Source organism: Protopterus annectens, chromosome 5.part1 (genome assembly GCF_019279795.1).
Source record: "Protopterus annectens isolate FY-2018-M chromosome 5.part1, PAN1.0, whole genome shotgun sequence".
NCBI classification, from domain to species: domain Eukaryota; kingdom Metazoa; phylum Chordata; order Ceratodontiformes; family Protopteridae; genus Protopterus; species Protopterus annectens.
The window spans coordinates 568,845,110-568,861,747 of NC_056736.1; the positions used below are offsets into that span (position 1 = coordinate 568,845,110).

General features: G+C 41.5%; 1 protein-coding gene across 1 annotated transcript in view; it reads right to left on the reverse strand.

The window, feature by feature from the left end:
- The window catches only part of IFT88 (intraflagellar transport 88), a 1,839,004-nt gene that overhangs the window by 569,709 nt on the left and 1,252,657 nt on the right, over window positions 1–16,638 (reverse strand). The window contains exon 19 of the mRNA XM_044073191.1: window positions 13,288–13,438. Within this exon, the coding sequence (XP_043929126.1) occupies window positions 13,288–13,438 (151 nt within the window). The remainder of the gene's footprint in view (window positions 1–13,287; window positions 13,439–16,638) is intronic.

The following is a 16,638-nucleotide window of genomic DNA, read 5'->3' on the forward strand; positions in this document are numbered from 1 at the left end:
TCCCATGGAAAGAGTAACAGAATCTGATGCAGTTTCCAATCCATTTTGAAATTGTTTGTTTGGAAATTGCCTTTCCTTGTACTCCAGCAGCGTAAGCTACAAATAGTTGGTCAGACTTTCTGTTGGCCTTTGTGCTGTCCAAGTAGTAGCTCAATTGTCTGTGTATGTCCAAAGTGTGCAGAAGCTTTTCTCCTTTATTTTGAGGATTGGGAAAGAAAGTAGCAGGTGAATTGCTTGATTTAGAGAAACCCTGGATATCACTTTTGGCATGAATGAAGGATTGGTTCTTAAAGAGACTCTGTCCTGATGGAAAATGAGAAATGGAGGTACTGCCATGAGGGCCTGTATCTCCGAGACTCTTCTTGCTGAAGTAATTGCCAACAGGAAAACTGTTTTCCAGGAGAGAAATTGCAATTCTGAAGATGCTGCTGGCTCAAAAGGAGGAAGAGTTAATTTTTCCAAGACGAAGTTGAGGTCCCATGCAGGCACTGGTGGTTTTCTTGGAGGTTTGATATTCTTTATCCCTCTTAGAAACTGTTAGCAAAGGATGTGAAAACACAGGTGGATCACAGTTGTATTTTGCTGAAATTGCTGAAGCGTGTATTTTTATGGAAGAATATGAAAGGCCATTGTGAAGCATTTCTACCAAGTATTCTAGTATCTGTGGCATGCTCATTACTGATGCATCCTGACCCTTGTTGGCATTCCAGATGTTAAATATCTTCCATTTGGCTGAATAAGTTTTTCTGGCGGAAGGCCTGCGTGCTTCCAGTAAGATCTCTTGAACTTTTTTGGAGAGAGAGATATGGGGAGAAGTCATGGAACCCTCCAAGCTGTCAGTTGCAATGTTTGCAGGTTGGGATGAACAGACCTGTAATTGTGCTGAGTTATAAGCAGAGGCCACTGAGGCAGGGGCCATGGCTTGGTGCGAGTTATGCTCCTTAGTAATGGATACCAGTGCTGTCTTGGCCAGTCTGGAGCTATCAAAATGCCTTTCGGTTGTTCTGCTTTGATCTTCAGTAACACCTTGGTCATTAATGGTAGAGGTGGGAATGCATAGATTGTTAGAGAATTCCAGCTGAAGGAGAGAGCATCCATTCTCCAGGCTTGAGGATGGTGTGTCCTTGAGCAAAACTTCTTCAGATGATGATTGAGGTGTGAGGCAAAGAGATCTATGTCCGGCCTTCCCCATGCATGAGTTATTTGTGAAAAAATGTCTGGATGCAACATCCATTCATGCGGATCCATAATATCTCTGCTTAGACTGTCCGCCAGAACATTGTCCTTGCCTGGAACAAACTGGGATTGCAACTGTATGTTCAGTTTCAGGGACTTTTCCCAAAGAGTCATTGTTAGTCTGCAGAGTGGGTAAGAATGGGTGCCTCCCTGTTTATGTACCACATAACAGTGGTGTTGTCTGTCTTTATTAGCAGATGACCTTGCTGAAGAAATTTTCCGAAGGCCTCGATTGCATGAATCACTGCCAACATCTCTTTTTGATTGATGTGCAGATGCAATTCCCGGGGTGCCCATTGCCCTTGAATGCATCTGCCCTCCATGTGCGCCCCCATCCATGATCTGAGGCGTCTGTTGTAATGGTTTGGCTTGCTTGAGGTTTGTTGAAAGACATGCCTTTGTTTAGCTGGCTTGCTTGTGCCCACCACAAAAATTCCTTTTGTAGACATGGAATGAGTGGAATAATTGCTTCCAAGTTGTGGCTGTGTTGAGACCATAAACTTTTTAGGTACCATTGTAGTTTTCTCATGTGTAGTCTTGCCAGTGGAATCAGAAGAATGCAAGATGCCATGAAACCCAGGGCCTGCAGGATTTTCCTTGTAGTCATCTGGGTGTGCTTTGCTAGGCTTTTGAAGTAAACTGGTAATTGTTCTTATTTTTCTTCTGTGAGGAAAGCCATTTGTGAGTTTGTGTCCAGTTTGGCTCCTAGAAAAATTATTTGTTGGGATGGCAGTAGTCTTGATTTTTGAATGTTGACTGTGTATCCCAAAGCCTGTAGTAAGTGAATGACATAGTCCAAGTTTCTTATCAAGGCTTGCTTGCTGTCCGCTTGTATAAGGCAGTCGTCCAGGTAAGGGTATATTTGTATCCCCTGAAGTCTGCAGTGTGCAATTACTGATGCCAGGCATTTCGTGAATACTCTGGGCGCAGTAGATAAGCCAAAAGGCAATGCTGAGAATTGATAATGCTCTGACCCTGCAAGAAATCTGAGGTATCTTCTGCAGCTGTAGAAAGAACATCAGGTAAATCCACTACACAGTTTATTGTATCTCTGACGTCTCGGCCATAACCTTCAAGGAGTACTCCTTGAAGGCTGTGGCCGAGACGTCAGAGATACAATAAACTGTGTGGTGGATTTACCTGTTGTTCTTTCTTCTTTGTTTTTTTGCGGTTGTTCCTATATCTTCTGCAGCTGTGTCTGATTGGGACATGCAGGTATGCCTCCTTGAGGTCCAGAGTAACCAGCCAAGACCCCTTGCCCAGCATGGGAAGAAGTTGCTGTAACGTCAGCATTTTGAATTTTGGCACAATGAGAAAAGTGTTTAGAGCGGACAAGTCCAGTATAGGTCTCCATTGCTTTTCTTTTCTTGGAACAAGGAACAGTCTTGAGTAGAATCCCTGGCCTTGTTCCTGAGGAGGAACCTTTTCTATTGCTTTGATTTGTAGCAACTTTGAAACTTGTATGAGTGCCTCTACCCTTTGATTTTGTGGCAGGTTTGGCATGCCTTGTCTTGTTGGTAAGGTATGGAAGTGGAACCTGTAACCTTTGTCTATTATGTCCAAAATCCATTTGTCCTTTGTAAAAACGTGCCAATTTTTTGAAAATAAAGATAATTTTCCGCCTAAAGGTGCTTCTCTTTGAGCCTTGGTCGGCGGTGTCAAAGTCAAGTCATTGTGATTGTCCCTGTGGAGCAGTAGAAGTCCCTGCGCCACTTCTCTGATTAGTTGATTGCCATTGGCGGCCCCTGTAGGAGCCTCGGTATTGCCCTCTACCTCGAGCACACCTGTTTTTTCCCCTTTGGAACTTGTCCGTGTCTGGAAAGGACCAATTCTTCGAAGGCCAATTCCTGCTGAACCTTGGTGGCTGAACCTGGAGGAAATCTTTGACTGTTTGTACTGATTTAGCCTTTTCCTCAATTGATTTCAACACACCCTGTGCATTAGCACCAAATAGCTTGTCTTTTTCCAGAGGTGCATCTAGAAGCTTTACTTTAACATGATCTGGCAATGTCTGTTCTTTCAACCAAGCATGTCTACGTATGACGGCCCCTATCATAGCTGCCCTACATGAAGCTTCCAATGCATCATAACCACACTAAAGAAAATGATTGCTAACCTGCTGAGTATTATGAACCAAATCCTGCAAGGCCTTTCTATCTAAAGGCTCAGGAGAGGCTAACTTTTCTGCAAATCATCCATCAAGAAATCCTGATACTGAAACATATGAAAAGACAGTTAAGTGCCCTCATGGCAAGGGTGGTTGAGGTATAAACTTTTTTACCCCACCTCTCCAGGGACCTAGATTCCCTGTCTGCGGGTAAAGGATTTTTGGCCGTGGAAGTGGCCACTCCTTTGGGCCCCTGAGAAATAGTTTCTAGATCAACAGAGTGGGCCTTAAAGAGATGTTTATGAGTTTCAGGAACCCTGTAATATCTGTCTGGCTTGACAGGAGCAGGAGGGAGAGAATCAGGAGAAGTACTGGAGTCTGAGTACACATCATCCAATACATCTAACACTGGGGTATAGCTAAAGGCCTGTGCTGGGGTAACTTAAGGAAAGTCCGAAGCCTTTTCCTGGAGTCGGAGAAATCCTGGCCCTGCCACTGAAAATGCTCTCTCATGGAGTGGAGAATTTCCCCGAATGAAATATCCTCAGGAGGAGAGGCAGAGGGAATGGATTCATCAGCATCAGAATCCTCGTAGGCCGGGAAGGATTCTTCCTGGGAATCTGAATGGCCTGACTCACCAGAGGCTTCATCTGAGGAAAGGGTATCTGCCTGCTCAACCCTAGACCTTTTGTCTGAAGGCGGCTGAGAACCTCTGTCTGGATGAGCCTGAGAGCCCCTGATTAAAGAAACTAGATCTGCAGCTAAAGTCATGATCTGTTTATCAGAAGTGGGACCCTGTGAAAAAGATTTAGGAGGGTGAGACTTTGCCTGGCTGGCAGCCTTAGCGCGTGTATAGGCCTTGATGGACATAGACACAGGAGGCCTAGCTGCCCCACGTGCTGGAGTAACTTTGTCCACCGGTATGATGTCAGGCAAATCTTGGGCTTCGGTTTCAGGAGGAAAAACAACAACTGGCACCGGGGTAGCCTCCGGGACCGAAGTGTGCGGTAAAGCGGTGTCGTCGGCCTGGAGCTGTTGAATTACCGCCTCCGAAGAGACCGATGCACTCGCGGTAGGCTTTAGCATGGTGTCGGTGGAAGTCACGGGCCGCGAATGTCGGTCCCGGTCCTTCCGTTTTTTGGAAATATGTGCTGTCGGTAGTTCCAACGGCATGATATAGGAGTAATTTTCCCCAAAAAAGTCTTCAGCAAATTCTGCCCGGCACCTAAGTGTGCGCTTATTGAAGCAAGCACAGGCAGCACAGGCCGAGACGTCGTGGTCTGGGCCGAGGCAGGGAAGGCAGTAAGAATGGAAGTCCTTATGAGGTATTTGTTTAACACAAGACAAGCAATTATTAGCTTTTGCAGTTTTATCTGACATCGGCTGAGGCAAGAAAAGGTTCCCCAATGGGGTACTTAGCTTTTTGATGACTTCAGTATCTGAAAACACAGGAGCTGGCCGACCGGCACTTGCGAACTGCTTCTGCTTCGGGCACCGCGCGGCAAGAAAGACTGAAGAAGATGGCGTCGGCTGATGCTTTTACACCCCAGCCGCTCTGACGTCGGAGAAGAGGCGACATCAGCCGACGCCGGACCCAGACTTTGGAATCCGGGCGACCGAAGGACTGCCTGAGGCAGGACAACCCATATGTCAGGACTGCAGTTGCATTCTTGAAGGACATCTGTGGTATTGTCCGTCTTTATTAGTAGTTGTCCTGGATGTATTAGGTCCTTGAAGGCTGTCAGGGCACATTCTGTACAGCTAGCATCTCTTTTTGATTGATGTGAAGATGCAGTTGCTCCTTGGGCCACGTGCCTTGAATACATTTTCCTGCCATATGTGCTCCCCAGGCATAATCCGATGCATCCGTTGTTATTGTCTGCCTGGCTGTAGGTAAGGTGAAAGGCTGTCCCTTGTTGTGGTGACAGGCCTGGGACCACCATCGAAACTCCTGTTGTAGGCAGGGAATCAAGGTTATGATTGTCTCTAGGCTGTGACAATGCTGAGTCCAAACACTTTTTAGATACCATTGTAGTTTCCTCATATGCAATTTTGCATATGGAATTAGTAGAATGCAGGATGCCATGAAACCCAGGGCCTGCAGAATTTTTCTTGCAGGGAGCCGGGTCTTTGCTGCCATCATTTGAAAGTAATGAGTCAGTTGCCTTTGTTTGTCTGGCGTGAGATAAGCCATCTGGGTAGTTGTATTTAAGCTTGCACCCAGGAATATTATCTCTTGAGAGGGCACTAGTTTTGATTTCTTTTCGTTTACGGTGTACCCTAGGCAAATTAGCAATCTTTTTACAAATGCCAGGTGCTTTAGAAGAATGTCCTTGCTCTCTGCTTGAATAAGGCAGTCGTCCAAGTAGTGATAAATTTGAATTCCTTTTTGTCTGCAAAATGCAATTACTGGTGCCAGGCATTTTGTGAAGACCCTGGGCGCAGTAGATAAGCCAAAGGGCAGTGCAGAGAATTGGTAATGCATTGAGCCTGCTATAAATCTGAGGTATCTTCTGCACGACTGTCTGATTGGGACGTGCAGGTATGCCTCCTTGAGATCCAAAGTAACTAGCCAAGCCTCCTTGCCCAGCATGGGCAGTAGTTGTTGAAGTGTTAACATTTTGAATTTTGGAACATCCAGGAAAGTATTTAGGATTGACAGGTCCAGTATTGGTCTCCAGGCTTTGTCTTTTCTGGGTACTAAGAAAAGTCTTGAGTAAAATCCTTGTCCCTGTTCTTCTTGTGGAATTTTTTGAATAGCTCCCATATCCATAAGAGCAGCAATCTGTTTTTGTGCCTCTGCCCATTGGTTTTGTGGCAGGTTTGGCATACCTTTTGGTTTTGGAAGCGTGTGGAAGTGGAACCTGTACCCCTGAGAAACTATATTCGGCACCCATTGGTCTTGGGTGATAATGTGCCAATTTTTTGAGAAAAGTGCTAGCTTTCCCCTTAGTGGTGCTGTCAGCTGGTAACAGCTTGGCATTTGCAGAGGGAAGTCATTGTGACTGTTTCCTATAAGGTTGTGATTTGTCTTCTCTTTTGGGGGCTGAAGCACGCCATTGTTTAGGTCTGTAGGAGCCTTGGGACTGAGATCTTTCTCTTGGGCGTTTGTATCTGCCTCTTTGTGGCCTGTCTGATACCGGAAAGGACCAATTTTTGAAGGCCAGTTTCTGCTAAATCTAGGTGGTTGAAGCTGTAAGAAATCTTTCACCGTTTGCATTGACTTTGCTTTATCCTCAATTTTCTTTAACACCAAACAAAGTATCATGCTGTAGTGGAGCATCCAATAATTTTACTTTAACATGGTCAGGTAAACTTTGTTCTTTCAACCAAGCATGTCTTCGAATTACTGAGCCTGTAACTGCGGCTCTACAAGAAGCCTCTAATGAATCAAAACCACATTGCAGAGTATGCTTTCCCACTTTTCAACTGCATGCAATAAATCCTGCATTTCTTTACTGTCAGGACATTCTATATTTGTAACCATTTTCTGCTTTAACAATGACATAAGATACTGTTGATATTTAAGCATGTGAAACTGACAGTTTGAAGCTCTTACAGCTAAAGTAGCAGAAGTGTAAACTTTTTCCCCCATCTGTCCAGAGCTCTGGAATCCCTATCTGAGGGGACAGGATTTTTAGCAGTGGAAGATTTAACCCCTTTAGGACCCTGAGAAATTGTTTCTGGGTCTGCAGCGGGGTTTTTATAAAGAAATTTATGAGAGTCAGGGACCCTGTAGTACCTGTCTGGCTTTACTGGAGCAGGGGGTAAAGAATCTGGGGACAGACTGGATTCAGAAAAAAACATCATCTACAATATCAAGCACAGGAGGGATAGCCAGGGGCCTGTGCTGAGGAAATAAAAGGAAATCTCTGAGCCTTTTCTTGGATTCTGAGTAATCCTGGCTCTCCCAATGGAAATGCTCCCTCATGGTGTGCAGGGTTTCCCCAAAAGAATAATCCTCAGGCAGTGAGGCTGAAGGAATGGGCTCTTCAGCATCAGAGTCCTCATAGGGAGGGAGAGAATAGCCCTGATCAGAAGAATCAGAGGAAATGGAAACCTGATCAGAGGAATTATAATCAGTGTCTTGCCTAGGCCTTTTGTCAGGAGGGGGATGGGAGCCCCTGATTAAAGTAATAAGGTCTTCGGCCATTTTAAGCATCTGTTTCTTTGGCATGGATGACTGTTCTGGAGAATGCTGCACTTGTTTCCTTGTCTTTAATGGTGTTTTTGACTTTGCCTTTGCTGCTGTAGAAGCCTTAATTGTAAGCTATGAAGGTCTGAAAACACCCTCAGAAGCCGGTGCCTGCTCAGAGGCTCCGGACCCATCTGAGGGTATAGTTTCATTAGGCCCAATACCTTGAGTTTCCACAGGCCTCGGTGTCTCCACGTGGCTGTGGGTTAGGGCCTGTGGCTCTGAGGTAGTGGGTGTCAGGGGCTGCGAAAGCACCTCACTGAGAACCGGCAACTGGCCTAGAAGAGGCTTCGTCATTGGTTTTGGACTTCGGATACCTGTCTTTTTCTTTGTCTTTGCATTTTTTATATATTCCGGTCGTCGGTTGTTCCGACGGCATTATATAATTAAATCTTTGTCCAAAATAATGTAAAGCAAAATCAAGCTGATGTTTAATAGTGCGTTTATTGAATCTAGCACAAAAAAGACAAAGCCTGGAGACCAATACTGGACCTGTCAACTAGTAACGTTGTGGTCAGGGCCTAGACAAGGAATGCAGTAAGAGTGAAAGTTCTTATGAGTTATTTGCTTCCCACAAGAAATACAATTATTAACTTTTACTGACATCGGTCTGGAGCAAGAAAAAGTTTCCCCAATGGGGTACTTAGCTTTATTGAAGACTTCGGTTCTGAAATTCAATTTTGAAAATCTCAGGAGTCGGCCGACCGGCACTTGCGAACTGCTTTTGCTTTGGGCACCGCGCGGCAAGAAAGACTGGAGAAAATGGCGTCAGTTGCAACTTTTATACCCCTGGCGCACTGACGTCAGGGAAGAGGCGACAGCAACCGACGCCGGACCAAGACTTTGGAACTCGGGCCGACTGCGGGTTGCCTGCCAGCAGGATAACCCAAGTGTAATGACTGCAACAGTGAAACACGATGAACATCTACATTTGTTGAATTATTTTACCAAAGGTGTTTTTAATGTTTTTTTAGATGAAGTTTCTGCTTTAGATGAAGAAATTAATTATTCTGCTGATGGTTTTTATTCCTGTGTTTCTGACACAGAAGATTTAAATGGTTACTGTTATCTGGATACTACAGCTGCTAAAAGTTCTAGTGATTTTTACATGAGGGAGTGCAACAGTTTTCAGCCATGGTTAACTTCTCTTTGGAACATACATACAGGGAATGTATTCACACTAAATATTTGGTTGCTTACAATTTATCCAAAACAGAATGGAAAGTTTTAAAGGAGATGGGGGAACAAAAATAACTTAGTTTCAAGCCCTCAGATAAGGGTAATCAATTGGCAGTAATGCATGCTAAACAATATATGGATATGTGTATGGACCATCTTAGTGATGATAAAGTGTATTCTAAAGTAACATTATGTGAATACCAAAATGCTAACAAAGAATTTCAGAATTTACTTTTTAAAGGATATAGAGGAAGTTGGGAGTGTCAGAGAAGTATTTAAGAGTGGTACAGGATATGTACGAGGGTAGTGTGACAGCGGTGAGGTCTGCGGTGGGAGTGACGGATGCGTTTAAGGTGGAGCTGGGATTACATCAAGGATCAGCTCTGAGCCCTTTCTTATTTGCAATGGTGATGGACAGGTTGACAGACGAGATCAGACAGGAGTCCCCGTGGACTATGATGTTTGCAGATGACATTGTGATCTGTAGTGAGAGTAGGGAACAGGTGGAGAAGACCCTGGAGAGGTGGAAATATGCTCTAGAGAGAAGAGGAATGAAGGTCAGCAGGACTAAGACAGAATATATGTGTGTGAATGAGAGGGAGGATAGAGGAATGGTGAGGATGCAGGGAGTAGAGGTGGCGAAGTTGGATGAGTTTAAGTACTTAAGATCAACAGTTCAGAGTAATGGTGAGTGTGGAAGAGAGGTGAAGAAGAGAGTACAGGCAGGATGGAGTGGGTGGAGAAGAGTGTCAGGAGTGATTTGTGACAGACGAGTACCAGTAAGAGTGAAAGGGGAGGTCTACAAGAGGGTAGTGAGACCAGCTATGTTATATGGGTTGGAGACAGTGGCATTGACAAACAGGCAGGAGTCAGAGCTTGATGTGGCAGAGTTGAAGATGTTAAGATTTGCACTGGGTGTGACGAGGATGGACAGGATTAGGAATAAGTATATTAGAGGGTCAGCCCAGGTTGGAAGGTTTGGAGACAAAGCCAGAGAGGCAAGATTATGCTGGTTTGGACATGTGCTGAGGAGGGATGCAGAGTATATTGGGAAAAAGATGCTAAGGATGAAGCTGCCAGGTAACAGGAAAAGAGGGAGGCCTAAGATAAGGTTTATGGATGTGGTGAGAGATGTAGTGGTTGGTGTGACAGAGCAAGATGCAGAGGACAGGAAGAAATGGAAACTGTTGATCTGCTGTGACAACCCCTAACGGCAGCAGCCGAAAGAAGAAGAAGATGATTAGGGTACTTCACTAAATATGATATAGAAAAAGAAGCTATACAATGACAACAATTCCATGGCTTACTTTTATTGCCTTCCCAAGCTACATAGAAGTATGTACAATCCACCAGACAGGTCCATCATTTCAGCCACCAATTATTTTTTTATGTAGCATTGGTATATATCTTCACAAATATTTGTTACCTTATGTTATGAAATTACCATCTTTTATTACAAACTCTGATTTTTTAGATAAAATTAAAGATACTGAGTGGACAGGAGATATGAATTGGGTCTCCAATGATGTTAAAAGTTTATACACTGTGATTCAACACCAACATGGTTTGGAAGCTGTTAAGTTTTTTCTTAGAGACAGTCCACTGAGTAACTATATATTAGAACTGATCGAATTTTATCTAAATAATAATTATTTTTATTTTTGTGAAGATGTTTATGTACAAAAAATTGGTAAAGCCATGGGGGCATCTTTTGCCCCTGTGTATGCGAATATTTTTATGGGCAAGTATGAGGTAGAATATTTGTATAGACATACGTTTTTTAGAACATTTGCTGTCTTATATTATAGATTTATAGATGACTTGGTGTTGTTATATAAAGGTGGCTTAGAAAGTCTTTCTTTTTTATTAAAGATTTGGATGTTAATCGATTTCAAATTAAATGTGATCGGTGTCAATATGGTAATATAGTTAGATTTCTGGACATACATCTTACAGAGATCGTTGGCAAAAAAGTTAAGACTAGAATTCATCGTAAATTTGATAACAGCAACCACTTTCTTCATAGAACTAGCTGCTATCCATCTCATTTATTAGATTCTTTGCCCTTTGGGTAATTACTCAAGGTTTATAGATTATGTAATGATAATGAAGAGCTATTTAAAGAAGTGTGTATTTCAATAAATATATTACTAACAAGGGGTCATTATCTTAAGGATATTTATAAAGTGCTAGTCAAATTAAAAAATACAAAATAGTTATACTATCAGTTACAATAGAAATTTTATCTGCAGCAACTCTATGGAAGAAAAACAAGAACAAAGAAAAATGTATATAGTTATTTCTTATAATTTTTTTCCAGTGAAGAAGTGAAGATTATTACATACTTTTGGCATTTTTTACTTAAATTTAAGGAGTTTTCTGATGTATTGTGTAAATTTCCTATTTCTTCTTTTACTAGAGGCAGAAACATGCAAGATATTATTGTTCATAATAAGTTTGTTAGACCTGTAGATAATTTATGTAAAGCTATGACTATGTTTGGACCTAGTGCTTGTACTAGAGGTTTGGTATGTAGGTATTTGGTTAGTTTTTTTAGCCATATTAACGGTATTCCTTTTAGTCCTAAGGGACATTTTTGTTGTTTATAATCAATGTTATGTTCTTACATGCCCCTGCAGTCTCTTTTGTACAGGAGAAACTAAAGGAGCTTTCAAATTGAGACTGCAGGAGCACATTAGGGACATTAAATCAGAAAAGATTCAAAGTCCAATTGCTATGCATTTTAAAACATTTCATAATAGTAACCCTGAGCTTCTAAAAACAAGCATTTTAGAACAAATTATCTGTTATGTTGGTGATTCCGATGTAAGCAATAAGAACAGTTTTTTTACAAAGTATTTATATTTTAAAATATGGTACCCTAAGCCCAGAATGTAAATGGAAACTTTTGATTTAGCTTTTTTTTGTGAATTGCCTTTTTAATGTATTATAATGGACTTATTTTAATATAATAGTTTGACTATGCAATAGGTTAATCAATTGATTAATATATAGTAATTAGTTTATAAGTATATTTATTTGCACTAATTTCACTTGATGTTCTACTCCTAGAAGGCATTTACTGCCAAAGCGCTAAAGAAGAGCATTGTTTTTGTGCCTGTTTTTGTTTTATTAAACAGTTTTTCAGTATATGGTTTCCTTTTGGATCTGGCCTTTTGTCGTATATTAGTTTAGTGTTGTACAGTCATATTCCAAACGTACACTTAACCTGCCACTGGCCAGATGCATTTTCTTTGAATGTGGGTTTCAGTGCTGTTTCAGTGAATGTTGAGTTTCAAAGGTAGAGAAGTTTTAATGCTAAGTCTGTTTTCCTTGTAAGACTATTACTTTGTTTAGCAAATGTCAATCAGTGTTTGTGCTATAAAATTTGAAATAAAAGTTGTAAATTAAATCCATATATCTGTAATCATTGTATAAGTAAACAAAACAGTATGCACACAGAATTTTGAACAGTGTTTATGGCAACTGGGGAGAAATAGCCAAGTAATGGACACTGGAATGGCTGTGTGTGTGTGTGGCGGGGGGCTCTGGGTTTGCACCCCTATGCCAAAAAAACTGCGGGCTCCCCTGCAAGCAGATTAACTTTGCTTTGAAAACTGAAAATACTCTCTACAGGTACCTGTAGAAATACAGACAGTACTAGTGACAGAGCCTTTGTGTTGTCTGCTCATGGTATCATTCATACTCCTGGCAAAATGCTTTTTCTGAGGTTATAGTGCCAGTAGTGCCAGTAGTGTAGCAATGGTGGGGTGGAGTGGTGGGGTGGAGGGGACAGCTGCTCTGGGCGCAAAGTGTTATGGAGTGCGATCTAGAGTTCCTGCATTCCTTAACACTTTTTTTTTCAGTACCGAAATGCCCTTCACTTCAGTTCATGCTTCCAAGTTCTTTTCTTTTGTCCTCATATGAAGAGCTGAAGGGGGGAGCATGTATACTTAGGAAGCTGATTGGTACAAAAGTACCAATCGGCTTTCTGCAGTAAAAGCTAAAGTCATTTTTTCCCTCTTCACATGAAGTGCTGGGGGGAGGGGGGCATTTAAATTAAGTTTTACTGTTTGCTTATTTTACAGAGTAATGTTTATATACTTACTGAGTTCTATTTGGTCTGAGGTGTAAAAGAGTGGGATAGCCATTACAATGCACGTCAGTGATCATTCTTTCTCCTAATGCAGTAACCTTAGAGTGAGAATAATAAAGTTTGGGTATATAGCAGGGCTTGCTCCCCCAGCAAACAATGCTTATTTTTAGTCAGACTTGCTTATTAAATTGAGCAGCTGAAGTATACTACAATTTACAATCTCTAGCAACTGGGCTTTTTGATAGTTAATGTTCATAGTGAAGCAAATAATAAACTGCCACTGGTAAGTTACTTCATTCCAATAAACAAAACCTATATAAAGATAAGCTACACAAATGACTATTTCTAGTGAAAAAATTCTACAACAAATAATGTAAAATTGTTACCTGCATTGTTACAATATTCTGTAATAGCACATACTCAAATAATGGTATTCCAAAAAGATTACTTCTACTGCATTTATACATACTGTACCTCAAAGTAGTACTGAAATGCTTGTGACTTGTCTCCTTCATTGTCGTACAGCTCTCCTAACTTTGCCAGTACTTGTGAATCTGTTGGAACTAGGCTAATTAGCTGCATTAGCCAGTCAATGGCTTGGCCAGGGTCCTCTAATATTTCATATCTTAATGAAGTTTGATTAAGGATAAATTAATGGTTTATTAAAAGCACATAACTAGTCACATTTAATAAATCTTTTGAATGGCGTGAAATAGTATCTTGATATAACCAAAGTGAAATTTGAACCATACAACACATCAAATTAACAGTATTTCTCCTTTCATGTTTGTTATAGAGAAATTACTTACCATAATGCTGTGTTCTTGTCATCCCTACTCTGTTCACTTCGACTACTGGAAAAGTAACTGCCAAGTATATCTGATCCAGCAGTTCTATGCTCCAAGCACTCAATGTCAATCTCCTTACTCACTCCCATAATCCATATTCCCAATGGAAAGGTTATCAAGGGAATACTGCTGGAGTGAAGCACTGGGAATAGGACAGGTTTCAAGACAGGGCCACTAGGTCTATCAAGTTAAGAAACCGTGACAATTTGGAAGGGAAAAGAAGGGTTGTTTGCAAAGTTGGACTTGGGATGAAGATTATCAAACATTATGGTAAGTACATAACTGATGCACCTATGTCATCCTGTCTGTCTGCTTCAACTATTGGGACAAATTCTCTACCTATTTTCTCAGGTGGAATCATGACAGGATGTCCTTGAGGATGGTAGTTTCAAAGGAAGATCGAGATATGGAGACACTAACTTATAATGTCTAGAAAAGGTATGCAAATGCAACTAGTCCAAACTGCTGCCACACAAATGTCTTCTACTGAAGAAGTTCTAAAGAAGGTGGGAGATGCTGCTATCAATCTGGCTGAGTTTTTTTAGACTTCAGTGGTAAGGACTTGTAAACTGATAGGTACCCACAGGTTATGCACTCCAAGAGCCATATGGACAATCTAAAAGGCACAAAAGAAACAAACAACTGTGGATATTTCCTATACATTTAGTGCAGAGCAAACAGAATTGTAACTGTTTATATACAATCAAAGTGTGAAGTAAAAATTCCCCTTTATTGGACTTTTTAGGACAAAAGACTGGAATGTGGACAGACTGGTTAAAGCTGGATTCTGGAGGATGGGTCATCTCTTACTAAAACTCTTGTCTTTGTAGAAAGCTAGATAAGGAGGCAATAAGAATAGTGCAAGCAATTGATATTCTTCTAGCTAAGGTTAGTACTGTGAAGGTTGCCAGCCCAGCTAGCTAGAATTTTGTAAATAATTCTATGTCATTTGTGAATAGTAATATGCTTTGTATACTTCTCTTACAAATGTAAGAAAACTATATGTAAGAGAACTGTATGTTATGTGCTGGGCTTCAAGAATGTAACCACAGTGTACAAAACAACTGGAAAAGAACAGCGTTAACTTGCAAACTCCAAGAAAATAAGTGAATTGTTTATGATGCTGTTTGTCTCAGCTAGGAGATAAAACGTCTGCAGCTAGAAATTCTTTATATTGTCTGGAAACAAATAATTCCAGGTTTCAAAGGTAAAGGTGTGTAACTGTTTTACAACTTCCAGTTCCAGGCAAGCTTCTGAGAGAGAAGTATTTTTGACACAGAGGTGACAATCTGAGATAACCCGGCAGAAATGTTTGACAGTAACTTAAGAACTATCTCAGAGGGTGAGTCTGTGCGTTTTGTATTTGTCTTTGTACCTAGAAACATCCTCTCATCAGCACTTCTCAACTGTATTTGCCTGGCTCGGTAAGTAAGTCATTTAGGGCATAGTATCTCTTAGATAGAGATAGGAATACAGCAATATTAGTTTAGATGTTTTCTGTATTTATGTGAGACTGTCCTGCAGTCCTGCAATATTGTTATAAAGTATTTCCTGTGATTCTAAACTCTGTCACTTTGTTGATTTATTGGGTATTGGGTACTGTCTTGTTCTTTTATTATTTATTATTAAACATATTTAAACCTTTTAATTGTGGCTGGCTTGTTTAGAGATATTTAAGCTCTTAGAGTACTTGCATATGTATTTGGTGACACTGTATAGGCCACTCCTAAATAGCCTTAGTCTTGGACACACCATTTGGATAATAGTAACAGTACACAGTAGAATTGGTCACCCTTTGGGAAGGGCCTTAAAGTATCTGATGAAGAGTGGTTGGTGGCAGCTGGTACTGCCGTATAGTCTGGGCAGAAGGGGGCATAGCTAGTGAACCTGTGCCAGCCTTCCCCAGAAGTGTCTGTGTGTTTGTATATTAATCAAATCTCAAAGTGTGTGTGTATATGTGTGTGTGTGTGTGTGTGTGTGTGTGTGTGTGTGTGTGTGTGTGTGTGTGTGTATGTGTGTATGTGTGTCAGCTACTTGGGCAGGGACATGAAGCACTGGTTGGGCAGAGAGGGTGCAGGAGGTTATGGCTTGACCACTCGGCTGAGATCTTAACCATATAGCTGTGCCAGTGGGGAGTCTTATTGGGGATCTGGAGAAAGAGGGAGAAACCAGGTCCAGACTGACTGTGATTTCTATGTGCTCTTAAGGGAAATTGTACTTTACTGTGTGTGTACTTGTCATCTTCCCAATGTGCACATCCCTCACTGGTGCTAGTGGTGAGGATTGAGACTCCTTGATTACTGGGCCAGTGTAGCGGCATTACAACTACCACTAGGAATAAGGTCCTCCATGAGAAGAATTTCAATTTGGCAGAGGAGGCTGGTTCAAAAGGGGGATGAGTTGTCTTCAATAAAAAATCGAGGCATGGAATCTTTGACAGGAGAATGAAGAAGAAAGGAATACTTTGGGAAAGCTTTAAATAATCTTTGAGCTGCAAGGCAGAAGATGAAAATTCTGTATGAACATTGCAGATGGCAGTCAACTTTATGCTGACTACTGAATAACTTGAGCCCATATCAAACAAAGAGGACCTGAATTGCCAAACTGATGAAGTAGGGGCAAAAAAGGTGTCCAGAACTTGGCTAGGGGCCCAAAAGGAATACCATTTAACTTGGTCTTGTTTCAAAAAGCTGAAAGAATTTAAACATCTGTCAGGGAGGGCAGGATCAGAGGCAATTACTGGTATTGGAGAAACCATATAATAGCTTCAGAGAGTGGATGCCAGATGAGGCTCACTAGATGGGTGGGACAGGAGATCTGGCTGCAGATACAGAAGCCATGGCAGCTTCTTGAGGGGAGTCTACAGTGAAGAGAAAGTACAGTTGTGTAAGTAAACTTGCCATAACAGCAGATGTTCGAATGATCAGAGCTGCAGTAGCTTACGCTATTTGGGAGTAATTTCTTGCATAATATCCTG